This window comes from Podarcis pityusensis (assembly GCF_964106645.2).
Source record: "Podarcis pityusensis genome assembly, chromosome: 5".
NCBI classification, from domain to species: Eukaryota; Metazoa; Chordata; class Lepidosauria; order Squamata; family Lacertidae; genus Podarcis; species Podarcis pityusensis.
This window is the reverse complement of record NC_138032.1, coordinates 86,189,547-86,206,945: the sequence shown is the minus strand read 5'-3', so window position 1 is coordinate 86,206,945 and position 17,399 is coordinate 86,189,547. Positions and strand designations below refer to the sequence as shown.

The following is a 17,399-nucleotide window of genomic DNA, read 5'->3' as shown; positions in this document are numbered from 1 at the left end:
TTTCGTTTTAATTTGAGCAGGTGGTAGCCGTGGTTTGCTTGGTTTCAGCGCAGCTGTGCCCTGCCTTGGCTAAGGTCTGGAAAGGCGCCACTTACTGGTAGTAAGAAAGGTGTCTCTGAGGAGATGGTCCTGTCGGGATTCCAGCCCTCGATAGTTTGGGCTGGTGTGAGTCACATGCCAGCGCAGGGTGTTCACCTTGTAGACATGCTGGTCAGGGATCGCTCCAATCAGAGAGTCAAGTCTGCGTGGGTGTCAGTGGCCAAGTGAGTGAAAGTCAGCCAGGGAAAGCAGAGGGGGAAAGTGACAACCTGCGCAATGATCAGCATTTCGATCACTAGGAAAGCTGAAGGCTGCTTGGAGCTTGAGAACGTATAGCAGAAGCAGGACAGACCAAGCAGATAGGCAGTCCTGATGCAGGAGCTTGTCAGCATAACAGGACACCCCTATGCAAGTTGCTGAATCCCTTGAAATTTCTGTTCTCCTCATGCAACTGTTTTACAGCCCAGTAAAGGTAAAGGTAAAGGGAGCCCTGACCATTAGGTCCAGTCGTGGCCGACTCTGGGGTTGCGGCGCTCATCTCGCTTTATTGGCCAAGGGAGCCGGCGTACATCTTCCGGGTCGTGTGGCCAGCATGACTAAGCCGCTTCTGGCGAACCAGAGCAGTGCACGGAAATGCCATTTACCTTCCCGCCGGAGTGGTACCTATTTATCTACTTGCACTTTGATGTGCTTTCAAACTGCTAGGTTGGCAGGAGCTGGGACCGAGCAACGGGAGCTCACCCCGTTGCGGGGATTCGAACCGCCGACCTTCTGATCGGCAAGTCCTAGGCTCTGTGGTTTAACCCACAGCACCACCCGCGTCCCTTTACAGCCCAGTACTGTACTGTAAATCATGAGATTCAGCAAGGGTTGCTCCTAAGTGAGTGTGCATAGAATTGTGGCCATGCAGCCCGATCCTACGCTTTCTTACTCAGAAGTAAGTCCCACATTTGTCCAATGGGATTTTATTTCACTGCACTTTTGCTTTCCTGTTTTTAACTTCGTGAAAATTACAAACTGGAGGTGAACGAGTTAAAACTGATATTTTAAGTCTCCATCATCAGCCTTTTGCACAGCTTACCCCTTAATCCTCAGTTTCAACAGAAGGGCTGCCTGAATCAAGCAGGTGGTGGTTTGTCACCAAATTTGGCAATAGATGCGCCCGTTTATTTCCAAATTCCTTCCTGAAACATTGCGCTTTGTCCCTACATGCAGAGATGAAATAACCTCAGGCTTTTTTGAGAATGAGTTCATCCCTTCGTGAAGTTAAGGCGCCAGCTTTTAATGGAGCAATCTCCTGCTATGTGCGCGCACACTTTCTGTAAGAGAGAGGAGAATCTCTGCCAGATTGATTTAAAGCTCAATAATTATAGTCTACCACTTATACTTTGAAATCAAATTAACAAATTGCTAATTACCGACAGCCTGCTAAATGATTGCCATTATTGGTAAAAGGGATCACTGAGGTGTTTCTTCATTCACAGCACAATCATATGTTGGTCTGTTTGGAAGAAAGTCTCACCAAGTTATTATTATTTATTAAATTTATATACCACCCTTCGGCTGGGGATTCCAGGACCACTTACAGTATAAAGCCACAAAACACATAACACAATAACAAACTAAACAATGCTCCCACCATAGGATTTACTTCCAGGCAAGTATGATTGCAATATGACCAGTGCTTTCCCTGAGACTGACACAGACCCTCACAGTGTAATAATCCAAAATGCCACTTAGGTAGGAGTATGTTTCACAGAAATCAATGGGGCATTTTCATATCACATATTTGGAACAGGGGTATTGCATTAGTTCGGCTCTTCTCTAATCATTCCGACAAAAAAGGAGCTCAAGAGAACACTATTTCCTCAAAATACAAAAACTGAGGGAGGAATCCAGGTATAAAGAGCAGGATTTTGTCTTGTGGAAAGGGGGAGAAATTGCACCAGGAATTGCCTGTTATGCTTATTTCTTGTGATTAGACAATAGGCTGGTGACAGACGATCAAAGGCAACTTGATACTGATAATGTTGCTCTCGGTGTACACACATTTCCATTATAATTTCTGGCCGAGCAGGTTTTCAGAACACTACAGAAATCTGTGAAACCAGTGGTGCATCGTGGGATGACAGGCAACAGTGCTTTCAACTTTCCGGGAAAAACTCGCATCTGCCTCCAAAGCTAGGACCAGGGCTGGGGCCACTGTGGTGGATCAGAAGAGCCTTGTGTGTTGATCCCCCTGTTTGCTACCAGGTGTTGGAGAGAAGGAAGCAGGAAGGATTAAGGAGGACCAGACAGGTGGGACCTGAAGACACCATGCTGCTGATGGTTCTCCCTTGATAGACACCCTCAGCTTCAACCTGAGTTTGGAACAGGGAGAGAGAAAGGCAGCTTAACACATCCCCTCACCATTGAAAGGCTATTCAAGTTGGAAAGAATGGGGGAAAAACCAGTTTGGTCCCATCTTTGTTCCACATTACAAACCTGAGCTTATTCCTTTGCTTGCAGAAACCTGTGTAAAGAAGGACCCAGGAAGTGAACCAAACTGGTGGAAATAGGAACCTGTTGCCCAACGCCATGAAGTTACTCATCACCATCTCTGTAATGCTGAGCGTTCTCGTCACAGACATAGCATCAGTAAGTTTTGCAACCGTGGCAGGAACTCCAACTGACAAGCGCTTGTGCTTATTTCCATGTTTGACCATAAATACAAAGCTTCCTCTTTCGCCCATGGCCCAAACCTATTTTTAGCAACTTCTTTCTTTTTTGGTTACTGCTGGTACGTGCAGGAGGTTGTACTCTGGAATATATAACCTGATAAATACTTTTTTACATATTTATTTCAAAGCAATACGTGTACCTCAACGTTTCCTTCCTTTTGATCACCTCTCTGCCCTTTCCATCTCCCAGTCCGTACAACACACACACAAACTAGACTTCTTCCTCTGCTCTTCTCTCCTCATTTCTCTGGACTGCTTCTTCTAACCTGCCCTTTAAAGCTATCCCTTCTCCCCTTGCTTTTTCAAGCAACTGTCTAGCTCTTTCCCAAACCCTTGGTTCTTCTGCTTCCTCCTCCACCTCGCTCTTCTGCCTGCTTCTCTCTTAGATAATAGAAGATTAGATATGATTCTGCCTGCCCCACGCTATGTGTCTTAGCTGCAGAAAGTCTCTTCTCCACAAAATTATTTTATAAGAATTATGGAACACATAACTACATGCATACATGTAGTCCAAGCTACCCCTGATTTAATGCACAGCAGTACACATCTGCAGACGCCACCCATTATATATGATTGGACTACAACTTTCATCTGCCCCAACCAGTATGGACAGCGGTCAAGGATGATGGTCCAACAAGAACTGAGAACACCATGTTGGTTAGCCCTGCTTTACACCCTAAAGCTTAGTGAAATCATCTGTAAGAAATTGCCCTACCTCTCAGGGTTGTTATGGGGGAAATGAAATAAGGAGAGGGGGAGTTATTTAGGATTAGCTTCATCTAAATAATGCTTCCTTATTTTTCCTTTAGAATAATTTGTGTCTGTCATTGTTCCCTCTTAGTTTCACCACCGGAAGAAAGATCGCAGGCTGGGAAGCAAAGCTAAATATGAACATAAAGGTAAAGAAATCTTTGCAGCTTTTTGTTGACATCTGAAAACTACTGCTGCTCTTTGACAAAGTGCCAAATTCCTTGTTTTGCACATGTAATGAACCTCTGATAGCCCCTTCTTTGAGATAGCACCGCTTAACCCTTTCATCACCCTCTGCTTTCTCGCTGCTATATCTCTTGGCGATTCCCCTCTCTCAAAGAAACATTATGGTTCCCATGGAAGGAAAGGCAATGGATGGGGAATCTGCAGCAGAAACATCTTAATTGGGGACCTCTCCTCCCTCTGTCTTCTTCTTCCAGAAATTTTAAGCAATACATAACTTATCTAAATTTAAAGTAACATCTTTCTCCAAGGTCTTTCTTCCCGAAGCTTCTTTTTCTTAGAGCAGTCTTCTGGGTGGGGCTGATGGGAGTTGCATAAAATATCTAGAGGGCAATAGGATGAGGAAGGCTGTACTTGAAGAAGGGGCCCACTGAAGTTTTGCTACGCATTTGGACGTGATGCGATGTTTGGCCTACAGTGTGGCATACTACAATTTCCCCACAATGTCTTGTTTGCAGGTTGCACCTGTCTGAATGGAGGAACCTGTGTATCCTACTACCTCTTTTCTGGAATGAGGCGTTGCTTATGCCCCAAAGGATATAGTGGGGACCACTGTGAAATCGGTAGGTGATCACTTCAAAACTTGTTTCCGTTTTTACCCAAAAGCTCACGGCCTTTAGAAATTAAAGAACGCCAATAAATCCTCCAGTTTTCTGGAATAGACAAAGCCACTCTGGACACTCTCCCCCCCCAAAAAAAAAACAAAAAAGAAACAAGAGATTGGGTTTGAGGGTTGAGAACTGGTATCTGAAAAGGTAGAGTAAAAATCAGCGCAGCACTAAGGTGATTGTTCCACCTGCGCAATCATCTCTGCTTGCTTGATGGAATGATGACCCTCTCCCTCCCCGCTCCTGTCCACTGTTTTGTGGGTTCTCCCAACTTTCCAGAGCAGTTTTGGAGGAAGCATGGGGGGGGGTGCAGGGGGAGGAGAGCAGAAAAATCCCTGTTGTGCTAGTGGGAGCCCTCAAGCTGGCTTCCACTAGTGGAATTGGTTTGCTGGATCTGGCCCTATAGTTCCAGAATCCAGAGGCAGGGTCATGTTAGTCTGTTGCAGCAAAACAGCAAAATCTCATGGGGCCCACTTCATGAAATGTGTGAAGCGCTTCCCTGAATTATAGGTTTATATACATATGGTTAGGGACGCGGGTGGCGCTGTGGGTTAAACCACAGAGCCTAGGGCTGGCCGATCAGAAGGTCAGCGGTTCGAATCCCCGCGACGGGGTAACCCCCCCGTTGCTCGGTCCCTGCTCCTGCCAACCTAGCAGATCGAAAGTACGTCAAAGTGCAAGTAGATAAATAGGTACCGCTCCGGCGGGAAGGTAAACGGCGTTTCCGTGCACTGCTCTGGTTCACCAGAAGCGGCTTAGTCATGCTGGCCACATGACCTGGAAGCTGCACGCCGGCTCCCTCGGCCAATAAAGCGAGATGAGCGCCACAACCCCAGAGTTGGCCACGACCGAACCTAATGGTCAGGGGTCCCTTTACCTTTACAAACATATGGTTGGTGGGGTGGGACTGTCAACCACAAAGTCAGAGAGAAATGAAATGCAGAGAAGTATAGACACGTTGGCAAAAACATCCTGGCACTGGCAAGTCAATGAGCAGATTTAACATGATAAAAATCCTTCGTCTCAATGGACTCCATGGAACATCTCAGCTGCCAATTCTCCATCAGCACTGACAATCCTCTTGTTTTCTCGACAGATGCTGAAAGTCGTTGCTATACAGAAAACGGGGAGGACTACAGAGGGACTTTGGCGGTGAATGAGAAAGGTGACAGGTGCCTGGACTGGGACTCCCCTTCACTGCAGAGATGGCCTTATCATGATGGCATGGAGAATGCCATGAAACTTGGGTTAGGAAAGCACAACTTCTGCAGGTAAGTGAAATGCAACGGAATGTACTGCTATAGGTCCAGCTGCCCTATTTTTAAATTTTTTCCCCAACCCATAGTTCCACAGTTGCCATGTGCTTTTGAATAGGAAAAAGGTAAAGGGACCCCTGACCATTAGGTCCAGTCATGACCGACTCTGGGGTTGCGGCGCTCATCTCGCTTTATTGGCCGAGGGAGCCTGCGTACAGCTTCCAGGTCATGTGGCCAGCATGACTAAGCCGCTTCTGGCAAACCAGAGCAGCGCACGGAAATGCCATTTACCTTTCCGCTGGAGTGGTACCTATTTATCTACTTGCACTTTGACGTGCTTTTGAACTGCTAGGTTGACAGGAGCAGGGACCGAGCAACGGGAGCTCACCCCGTTGCGGGGATTCGAACTGCCAACCTTTTGATCGGCAAGCCCTAGGCTCTGTGGTTTAACCCACAGCGCCACCCGTGTCCCACAATAATAATGCTTTTGAATAATAATGCATCATATCATCTGACTGGCATTCCACAAGAACATCAGCTGTGGTGAATGACTACATCTTCTACTATAAGATAACTTGTACTTTTAAGAATGGTTAGGATTTCATTCACATTGTCTTTGTTGATGCAAACAGGGATTCCGTATGGTTCTCTTTGGATTACAAGGACAAAGTATAACTAATAGTTGAGCAAAAGAGTTATTTTGCCTGGGGCACCTTGCCCCACCTACTGAAATCCCTTCTTTAGGCAACTTTGCCAGGTTCAAGGGTTCTGTTCAACGTTGCCAATAGTTATACTTGGTAGTTTGCAGGATTAGTGCCCTGCAGGAACATTTAACTAGCATTACTAAGAATATAGGTGAAGTGGATGACTTCAGCATACTGTACTATGACCTACATGAAGTGGAGGCATTCTGCTGACCCCTGCAGGTGGGCGTTAGTATTACTGAGGATCATTCTTTTGAAGGCAATATTCCATTGTTTTTCAGAAATCCAGATGGCCGATCCAAACCGTGGTGTTACGTTAGGAATGGTTATCGAACCTCTTCAACATCCTGCAAAATCGACGTATGCCGAAAAGGTATGTTATTACTTAGAGTGCCAGATATTTATAAACTTTTAAAATCAAAGCAAGGTAGACAACAACCAGTTCAGATTCTGTTTCAAGAGGCAGAAAATTCTATGCGTCCGAGAGCTTACTTTGCAAACAAGTATCTAATTTGCAAGATGCATTGCAAAGATAGATGGGGAGCAAGGAATGGAGACGGATACCAGGATATTCTTGAATAACCATGAACCCTGCAGGACCCACCCACCCACAACAAATAAAGAGAGCCAGTTATCTGTGTTATATTAATACAAATTGAAGACTACATACACAATCCCAAATAACGATGGATACTATAAAATACCCAACAACTGCAAACCACTGGTAAAAAAAGAGCCATTTGAATGAACAGCCTTTCTCAAGTTCCTGCAAATTGTTAACTGCTTCTAATTCCTTAGGAAAGAGTTCTTTCCTCAGGCTTGTGAAGGCAGCATTTCAGACAGTAGATAGCAGCACAGTCCGCAACCAGAAACAAATGTTCCATATAGGAAGATGAAGCAAGTTTGATTAATTTCACCCATCATATAAACTTTCCCAGGAGGAAGCTATTGGATATAATTGGGTCCCTTGATGTTTCGCATAGATTCATGTAATGAGACTCTCATAGTGTGTATTTTTATCTCCACCTACAATCCTTCATCCAAAATGTACCGTATTTTTCTGTGTATTCGATGCCCCCACGTATAAGACAAAAATAAGATTTTGGGGGACTCAAATTTAAGAAAATGGGGGAAGATGGCTCAGAGTTGTTCAGCTTTTGGGGGGGGGATTACCCAGGGTTGGTTACCTTTTGGGGGGGGGATCCAACACGCATCTGTCCCCTCACCAGCAGAAGCAGCCAATCAACATCAGCCATTGGCGCAGCAACCAATAAGAAGCCCTATAGCATTGACAGCCACGGCAGCAACCAATCATACATCCACTCTAAGCACTATCCATGTATAAGATGAGCCCCACTTTTATGCATAATTTTAAATGAAAATAACCTAGTCTTATACATGGAAAAGTACGGTACTTGGCAGCCGCCGCCAGAATATCTCTGGGGCAACTGGACTGCCGAGAGAGTATCATCCAGTGCACCACGGACTATGGGAAATGCAGTTTTCCAAGGTGGCTGAAAACTCAGTAGGAACATTGGGCACTCTGAAAGTGACGTGTCTCAATACTTTTTCCTAAAAGCTAGCATGGAGCTAAGCTTGCTCAAAACAAAAGCAAAGAGCCTAGGACATTTAGTGCCATATTCAGCTAAATCATTTTGGTCATGGAAGCCAACGCAACCATTTCCACAAGTGCAATGGGGCTTTCCCCCTCCCACACAGCCACATGCTCCAAAGGGTCAGGAAAGCCCCCAAAATGGTGTAAAGAGGGAGGAGAAGGAAGGTCATTCCATCTGGCAGTCAGAAATGCTTGAGCTGATGGCTCCTTAGCGTTACATTGAATGCAGCCCATGGTTTCCAGAGCATCTGATATCTTTACTCAGATGCCCTGCAGAATCGCACGTCCCAAGGATCTGCGCTCACCTCCTTACACTCAGAAGCTCAAGTTTTCAGTCTGAGATGGAAGTGGTGCATGATTCATAATGAAGCCAAGCGCTGCAAGCTGAAGAAATTCCTATTCTGGGCCAGATACTAACTTTGGCAAGTTAAGTAGACAAAAATAATTTGTCAGTGGACAGCTAGCATGTTCAGTAGAAGGATTTTCGCTTAGCCTGTTCCCCAGTGTGCGAGCATTCTATGCAGAGGGAGCATTAAGAATATATATGACCCCTCACCTGCAGTCCTAGCGGTACAAATTCAGGAAGGATGTTTCCATATCATCAGTTGGAAGGTGTTGATCAGACCTTAATCTTGGCTTAGAAATTTGTGAGGGGCAGCCAAACTTTGCAGATCTTCATGGGGATCTTGCTACCCTGAGGACCTAGTCTTTGTTGTGAAGAGCTAAAGTGTTATGTACTGAAGTTCTCACCCTGGGCCAGCAGGGGGATACTGTAGATAGTTATGCAAATAAGGGATCGAAAGTGACGTTCAGTGATTGGATAGTTTTAGAAAATTGTTACAGTTATGTTGTACTGGAGCTCTATATAAGCAGGCTGACTGAACCCTTAAGTTCAGTTCTGTTCTGGCCTGTGAATAAACAAGAGCTGTTTGAAGAATTGCTGTGTCGTCTGATATGTTCACCCACAACTTAACATAAAGCTATGTTCGTTCTTCACTGGAGCAAATCCTTGAGGCTCTCTCTTCCTTTTACAGAAGCCACATGTGGCCAGAGGAGCTTCCGCAAGTACTTCAAGATTGTGGGCGGTTACAAAGCACCCATTGAGTCTCAGCCTTGGATAGCAACCATCTACCACACCGATAAGAGAGGAGGTAGTCAGTTTCTTTGTGGCGGTAGCCTCATAGATCCGTGTTGGGTCCTGACAGCGGCACACTGCTTCGGAAGCAAGTAAGTACTTCACAATCAACTTTTTCCTTTTAATTCTCCACTTCGGAATTGTTTTCTAGATAAGAGATCCCTTAGTGAACATCCCATACTGTGAAAGGGAAGGATTTTAGCTCACTGGTACAGCATATGCTCTGTGTGCAAAAGGTCTCATGCTCCTTCTGCAGGTAGGGCTGGGGGAAAACTCCCATGACTAGGAAATGTTGGCAACAGGCCAATGAACTGGATGGGCCAGTGGTCTGGCAGTATAAGACATCTTTCCTGTGTTTTTTCATTTCATTATTAGATTATAAACTATCCTTCATCATAGGATCTCTCTTTTTTTTATAAAATATTTTTTATTAACAAACCAATCAAATCACATTAGTTCCTAATTACAAAACCGAATTTTAAATTTTTGTTGGGGGTACCCATGCTTCGAGCTCAGAAAGGGATCCAATCATCTCTTATTTCTGCTGCTTTGATGTTCACAGTTCTGTCCATTCATCTCTTTGTTGTTTTCCTTTACAAATCATCTTTCAATCTTCTTGTTGTTATCGTATTTTTTCCCTTTCTTTATAACCTCTGAAAGTCTTCACAAGCGAGTTGAAACAAACGTTGTTATAGCCCTGTGTGGATTTTCACATTAATCCAAAAGTCATATTCAGACGGCAGACGCCATTTCAACACTTCCATAGAAAACAGTCTTAGCGTCTGCTCATTAGCTTTCACAGACCTGTTGCTCCAACATCAATCTTTTCAGGGGGTTCTGCCAGATCAAACACAGAGTCAAGTATGAGAACAAAGCTGTGGCTTCCTCCCCCTTTTGACCGTCGATCCTGCAACAGAGCCTGTCTTGTCATGGCGGTTCTCTTTTAGAACTGCGTCGTCCCAAAAGCCTTCCATTTCCTTTCCAGATCTTCCACAAAGCAAAGCCTTTAGTTAATGATTAATTTCCACACAGTTCATTATTATCTCACTTGTCATCAGTTATTACAACGGTTCTTCTTAGGGGGGGTTGTTCTTCATCATAGGATCTCAGGGCAGTTCACAGAATAAAATACGGGGGGGGGGGAACCAAGTAAATAAGTAAAACAAAACAGCAAAACAATACCTCCTCATTTCCACAGACATTTAAAAGGCTGTAGAATATTAATCAGTCAAAGGCCTGATTGAAGAGGAATATTTTCGCCTGGCGCCTAAAAATATATAATGAAGGTCCCAGAGCTTTTTCTTTAGTGACAAAATTGACGAATAGCCCAGTCTTAGGATTGCTGAGGGTTAAGTCTCACTAAAATCAGTGAAGGTTCCTGTCAAGTAAGTGGGTTTAGTATTACAGCCCATGGTTGTAGTCCTACACATACTTAGCTTATTGAATTCTGCATAGGTTTGCACTGTAAGTGTGTAAGTTTCAGCTGCACTTGCAGAAGTTATCTTTCTCCTAGATCAATTGCTGAACTTACATATATTTTCTTTTGGCGTTTATATTGTAACGGCCACTTGATAGCTATAAATAATATTTGCCTGCCGGTGCAGTACTTGTAAGTACTTGTGTGTGGCTCCTTTAAAAAAGTTGGCGACCTTTTCAGTTACCAAAGACTCCCCCCCCCCCCCAGTTAATAAAACCTATCTGTATGCTAAATTTCACAATCCTATACAAACACATTTTAACTCTCACCCACAAATGTTGTTCTAGACCAGAAGGAATGTACCCATATGATACACTAAGGCTTATGATACACAAGGAGTAAGCGCCATTGAATTCAATAGGACATACTTCTGAGTGGACATGGTTAGGGGCAGCCTGTGCATGTTAGTCAAAAGGAAGACCCATTGAGTCCTATAAATTGTTATAGGACTGCATCCTAAATACTGGAAAACCTATTTAAAAAACCAACCAAAGTTTAGAAAGTGATTTATTAAATTGTAGGATATTGCTACTGCTATATCTTTGTTTACCAAGAAATATATGAAATTAATATTGTCAGGGAACTGCCATCAGTGCCGGAGGGAGAGAGAGAGCTCCAGAGGGATCCCAGAGAGCGTCACGGGATTGGGAGAGGCAGCCCATCTTCTGGGGAAGGGAATCAGCTCAGCTCCTGTGGAGAAGGGGGGCAGATGGGGGAATCTGAGAGGGAATCACATGACTCCTTGCCTGGGACCAGCGGGGGGAGGAAGGGTCCTCCGCTGCCTACGCCTTCCTTGCGCAGAAGGCTTCCGCGCAGGGAAAGTAGGAGGAGACTGGGCGTGAAAGAACTTCTTTGCTGGAAGAAGTTTAAGAAACGCCCACTGACGGATTCTGCCAGCGATTGAGGCAGCCACGGGTGAGTGGCTGTCCGGACAGAAAAGGTTCACTTAGGCAACTCAGCCAGGTGTGGGCACCGGCTTACGCACGAGCAACCCCTTGAACCACTACAAATATATTTGAAGAAGTGCTTTAGAACTTTTTGGAATGTGAAACAGTCTGTTGTAAAAAGCAATCCTTTTCTATCAAAAAAAAGTTTTGTGTTGATATATGCTCATGTTTTGCTGGTTCAAAATGAGATGTTCTCAAATGTCTGTATTTTTAAGACAGAATAGCTACATGTGCTAGGAGACATGTTTAATTTTAAGTCCCACCATTCACCTAGCAAAACAATGAGGCTCAAACAAGAAAGAGGACTGCAAAATTATGTTTCTGTTCTCTTGTGACCGAGACAGAAAACTGAGCAAATGTGAAAGTTAGAGTGGGGAGATATGCCCCTGTATAAATTTCCCCCTAATCAATGTTTTCATTGCTTTTCAGCACTCCTGACCTATCCAAGCTGACTGTTATTCTCGGGAAGTCTGAATTGTACACTGATGATACGAAGGAGCAAAAATTTAATGTTGATAGGGTTGTCATTCATGAGGACTACACACTTCAGAGAACGGATTATAATAATGATATTGGTAAGTGACATCTCCAGCTTCCCTTCTGAATCATAGACATGTTTCACCTGAGCATGCAAAAAACTGAGGAACAAATGTTTCACCCAAGTACTGCTGCAAAATAAGGGCCCATTTTAGTGAGAAATGGTGTAGGTTGTGTACTTCTAAAGCACATTTGAAGCCCGTTCTTTTTGTCAAAGAATTCTAGTCATTGTAGTTTACCTCTCACAGAGTTACCTGCAGCGCCCAGAATCCTTTGAGGGAACGAATGTGCTTCAAATGTGCCTTAAAATTATAGTGTGTTACACAGCCTTACAGCAAAACACCTCGTATTTCATTGTCATGACATCATCCCCATATTTGCAAACGATACAAAAATGACTGCAGATGATAGCTTAGGAAAATATACAGGTACGAATTAGCTATCTTCTTTCACCAAACATTTGGGGGTGGGTGTTCTATCAGATCATTGTAAGGAAAATACTTTGAGAGTCAGGGAAGATGATTTCTTCTCTCACTGAGGCAGTCAAGAGATTAATTTTTCCTGGGTTGGCGATGTTTCACTATCTCTAGCCAGTCCTGGAAATGCTTACGATGTGTTTCTATGGTTAAACAAATTATTTTTATTTATCATTTATCAAACTTATTAGTTGCTTGTCACCCAAAGGTCTTCAAGCGACTTACAGCAAAGAAAAATATACAATACATAAGGTGGGGGGAATGGGGAATCATATAATATGTTATATGAAATATTAATGTAGCATTTATGGAAAAAACAAACAAGTAAACCATACCAGCCATATAAATAATAGCAGATTAAAAGGGGTGAGGGGAGATGCCCATTAACAAAGTACATATACTTTTTATTATTGTCATTAAAATACTCTATTAATTACTGAACATAATAAAAGAGTCCATTTTAAGCTACATTTTTTTATCAGATCTCGCAATCTAAATTATCAGCGGGAGGTAGGGATTATGCATACAAGTAAATGCAGTAACATGACTACAGTGGTACCTCGGGTTACATACGCTTCAGGTTACATACGCTTCAGGTTACAGACTCTGCTAACCCAGAAATATTACCTTGGGTTAAGAACTTTGCTTCAGTATGAGAAGAGAAATCGTGCTCCGGCGGCGTGGCAGCAGGAGGCCCCATTAGCTAAAGTGGTGCTTCAGGTTAAGAACAGTTTCAGGTTAAGTACGGACCTCCGGAATGAATTAAGTACATAACCAGAGGTACCACTGTACAATCATATGTCGTCTGGAAAAGCAGCTGGAACGGATAGCTCTAAATATATATTATTCTGTTTCTAAAGAGTTTAGTGTTAGAAGGTTCTGTGTATGACATGCATTCTTTATTCCTTCTTTAGCCCTAATGAGGATCCGATCATCTTCCGGCCAGTGTGCACAAGAGTCAGACACCGTGAAGACCATCTGCTTGCCATCGCAAGACTCGTTTCCAGACAATTTCCAGTGTGAAGTTTCTGGCTATGGAAGAGAAAACAAGAGTAAGTTGACAGACACCTTTCCCATTCCTAATGCAGGTTGTGTGGCATGTGTTACCGGCACTATCAGGAACCATTAGCCTTCCAGAAGCTGCTAGACTACAACTCCCATCATTTCTGACTGCTGGTCATGCTGGCTGGGACTGCTGGGAGTTGTGAATTCAACAACACCTTGAGTATCACAAATTCCCCATCCTTGCTTTTGAACCTTGCTAGAGGCCAGTCGCTAAGGCTGCATGTGCTCTGTGCGCCCAGCTCCACTACAGCTCTGGTTCTGCAACAAACAAACTCATAGTCTACATACAAAAGTCTTTGTGCCGTGTTTGGTTTGCATAATTTAGTTTGTTCGCCGTTATCCGCTAGACTGAAGAAGAGGAATTTGGGTTTCGTGTATGAGGCTATTCAGTGAGGCAGGCTCTGACGTTGCTTTGTTATTGCAATGAAAAAGATCGCTTTAGACTTCACTGAGAAAAAGAACCCAACCAACTGTCTTGTTTCTGGTTTGCAGCTGACATTTACTTCGCAAGGATCCTGAAATCAACCAATGTCAACCTGATACCCCAGTCTTTGTGTAAGAAATACTATAAGGACAGGGTGACGGACAACATGTTCTGTGCTGGAGATCAAACGTGGCAGACAGATTCATGCAAAGTAAGTTTCCTTGTGCACAATGTCTACATTTTATGTCAAGAGAATAGTCTGGTTAATGCAGTCCCTTTCTCTAGAATAGGCCTAATGCACATCTGAAGATTTAGAATTTAATATCCCACTACACAAAACATCTTGCAAGATACATGTTTGCAGCAAGGAACACAATCCTATTTATTCCGCTAGGCTAAGCCAGCTCCAATTTGGAATCTGTTGAAAGAGGATTCCTTGATGCTAGAGCAGCTTTTCGCAAAGTTGGGTCCCCAAAGGTTGCTGGACTACAACTCCTATCACCCCCGACCACTGGTCCTGGCACTTAGGAGTTGTAGTCCAACAACAACTAGGGACCCAAATTTGAGAATGGCTGTGCTAGAGCTTAAGCTGCCATGGCCACTTTCTTTCCTTTGTAGCCTTATGAGGCTTTGCCCTCGGGTGAGAAAAAATATTGTGCCCGGGAAAGGGAGTGGGAGTCAAACAGACACTCAAGGAATAGTTTTCGGAGAAAAAGCTTTATTTCTACCATCCATGAACTGGTAGAAGGAGCAAGTGTGATAGTTCACAAACAAGCACGGGTTCACAGTCATTTGCACAGAGCATATATTCCGCTTCCAGTTCCCTCCCCTTTCTCCTCCTCTTCAAGAGTCCTGCCCCATGTTGAGTTCCCCTGAGCATGAACAGAAAGCTCCTATTTTTGGGAAAGGGGGGTGAGAAGCCAAGGGGGGTCGCCAAGCCTTGTGGTTCAGCATGTTCAAAGATGTTGCAACTGAATGAGATAAAAGTCAGGTCTCAGGCCTGCTTTGAACAGAGCCTATTCATTAGCTTTTTGAAGCCTTCTGGTGCTGATAAAAGAATAACATTTTTCCTATGCATCTTGTGAGAAAAGCAGAGAAGAGCAGAGAAAAGCTGTTTTGGATTTTTAGAAGAGAGAAAGGGAATTTTGGACAGTTTTGAGGCCTGGGGTGATTATTGAGGGGGGGGGTGACTTCGGGCCACGGTGGGGTCACCTGTCCTCACCTCCTTCACCTTGTGTCCCATTATTGTAAAATAGGGCACTAGTGCAACCACAGTGGTAGCAGAATTCCTGAGATGTGCTTTTCCCTAGCTTTCTTCTCTTTAAATGCTCACCATCATTCTTATGTTCCATCAGGGAGATTCCGGCGGTCCCCTGGTTTGTGCAAGCAGCGACAGGATGGTGCTATATGGTATCGTCAGCTGGGGCGACGGCTGTGCTGACAAAGAGAGGCCTGGCGTCTACACGAAAGTCACAAATTACCTTCGCTGGATCGAAACCCACATGAACGGCATCCATTTCAAAAGTTCCTACCTTCCTAAATGAAGATATGACAGCTTTCCATGGAGTATGGAGCATGGAGCATGGAAACTAAGTCAAAGAACGTTACAGGCCATTGAAACACCAAGCCTTGTTTTGGAGTTGACGGTTCTTTGGTGGCTATCTTGACTGGACTTAACATCAGGTTAATTCGTTAACATTTGTGTCACTGTGTCCGAAGCAGAAACCATCACTGAACAACACACATTCTCCCATGGTGGAGTGGGGAAGCTCTTCAATATTTAACATTTAAATAAGGAGTGTTTTAGCCAGCCAATGTAATATACATGTGGCCTTATCTACAGGAGTCAGTATTTCACTTTGTCAGTAGGTGCGGGGTTTTTTTGGTAAGGTTTTTAAATTGGCTACTAATGTAATATTAGTGCCATCCAGAAAAACAACTCAGACTCATTTAATTGAATGCGATCTCAGGATAACTGTGCTGCCCTATTGATTCATTATGTGCGTTTAGATCTCTGTGGGGTGTAGTGTCAGGGTTTGTTTGTTTTTTAAAGACAAAAAACATGTCTAAGATACAAGCCTTTGTCATAACCTGAATTTGGAAACCGTTTGAGGGCAATCAAAAGCAAAAATCCCAGGGACTTCCTAGGTGTCATCACCCAGGTCAAGAAACAGTGAGTTGTCCACAGGAACAGCCAAATATGTTTTCCCATTCCCAAATGGCTCTGAATGTGCCGTAATATCTGAGAAGTTTGTAATGTCTCAAAGGTTGCTGGGGGCATCATGTGCAGATTCCAGAACTGCTTCTTTGGTGTCCCTAAGATATTGTCACAATTTGGATTGCTTCTACAATGAAGCTGGTCCAGTTTGTTCAAGGCAGCTTAGCAACTCAGAAGAGTAGGCAATTGAGCATATGTCTGTTGACCTCACAATGATGCCTTGCTGAGTCACAGAGCAGATTGTTGCTTGAGAAGTAGCTTGCAGGGAGGCTCATGAGGCCATCACCACTTTGCTGGAGCTCAGGAGGTCTGGGGCTCCACAGTGCCTAAATGGGTACCTGCGTGAGAAACTCATGTATGAGGTACCGCCATAATTTGGGCTTCGTGATGGAAGAAAGGCAGGATTAAATGTAAGGTGAAGGGGTCGGGAGTTAAAATATAAACCATTTCTGGCATTTTCTACCAACTTTGAAAAACAGCAATGGGGAAAGTATTTTGAAAAGAAGCAGAATTGAAACAAAAAAAATCGTTTTGATTTTTAATTCCAAGGTTTAGCTGTCTCTGGCTTCGTACAACTTGTCATTCCACAGGTGCTGTTGAGATAAGAGCGCTGCATTTTTAACAGGGTTCACTAATGAATATTATTTCAACAAAAACCATCAGTACCTTCCTCCATGTTGGCATTTGCACTCCCAGTTGCTGCCCAAAGGACTGGTTCTACCATATTTGTCTGACTCTCTGTGTAGATTGCTGACAGTATTTCAGCTGCCAATTTTTTTAATGATAAGGTGACTAAATTCTGTTATGCACCTTAAAAAACAACAAAAAACCCTGTTGTGGTATAATACATGGTGTGTACAAGGCAAAACTCGAGCATAGCTAGACCAGAGAGGTCATTTTTGACATTGCAGAATTTTACAGACCCTGAACTGGGTCAAGCTTCAGCAGATGAGGGTGTCCCTCATAATGAAGAACATTTGTAAATCTTGCTTGCCATTTTTACCTGTTTTCCTAAGACTTCTGGCAGTAGCTTTTTTATATAATTAAGAAAGAATGTTTTATTCAATGAATATGTTATATATGTGCTGGGGCTGGAACCCCAATTGTTATTTAATAATCTTACTTTAACTTATTGTTTATAAATCGTGGATTTTAAACACCAATAAAATATTACTGCTGTGTGGA

At 43.6% G+C, this 17,399-nt stretch overlaps 1 protein-coding gene and 2 long non-coding RNA genes across 3 annotated transcripts in view; 1 reads left to right on the top strand and 2 right to left on the bottom strand.

Annotated features, from left to right (window-relative positions):
• LOC308477723 overlaps positions 1–856 on the bottom strand; it is a 15,538-nt gene extending 14,682 nt beyond the window's left edge. Inside the window, exon 1 of the long non-coding RNA XR_013986679.1 lies at positions 96–856. This is a non-coding gene — a long non-coding RNA (uncharacterized lncRNA). The remainder of the gene's footprint in view (positions 1–95) is intronic.
• PLAU (plasminogen activator, urokinase) overlaps positions 1–17,399 on the top strand; it is a 19,254-nt gene extending 1,855 nt beyond the window's left edge. Inside the window, exons 2-11 of the mRNA XM_081006535.1 lie at positions 2,548–2,676; positions 3,601–3,658; positions 4,211–4,315; positions 5,457–5,631; positions 6,602–6,693; positions 8,970–9,162; positions 11,924–12,069; positions 13,422–13,559; positions 14,065–14,207; positions 15,352–17,399. Coding sequence (XP_080862661.1) covers positions 2,617–2,676; positions 3,601–3,658; positions 4,211–4,315; positions 5,457–5,631; positions 6,602–6,693; positions 8,970–9,162; positions 11,924–12,069; positions 13,422–13,559; positions 14,065–14,207; positions 15,352–15,540 — 1,299 coding nt within the window. The 5' untranslated portion in view covers positions 2,548–2,616 and the 3' untranslated portion in view covers positions 15,541–17,399. The remainder of the gene's footprint in view (positions 1–2,547; positions 2,677–3,600; positions 3,659–4,210; positions 4,316–5,456; positions 5,632–6,601; positions 6,694–8,969; positions 9,163–11,923; positions 12,070–13,421; positions 13,560–14,064; positions 14,208–15,351) is intronic.
• Positions 9,478–17,399, bottom strand: part of LOC308477722 — a 137,531-nt gene continuing 129,609 nt past the window's right edge. Inside the window, exon 2 of the long non-coding RNA XR_013986678.1 lies at positions 9,478–9,617. This is a non-coding gene — a long non-coding RNA (uncharacterized lncRNA). The remainder of the gene's footprint in view (positions 9,618–17,399) is intronic.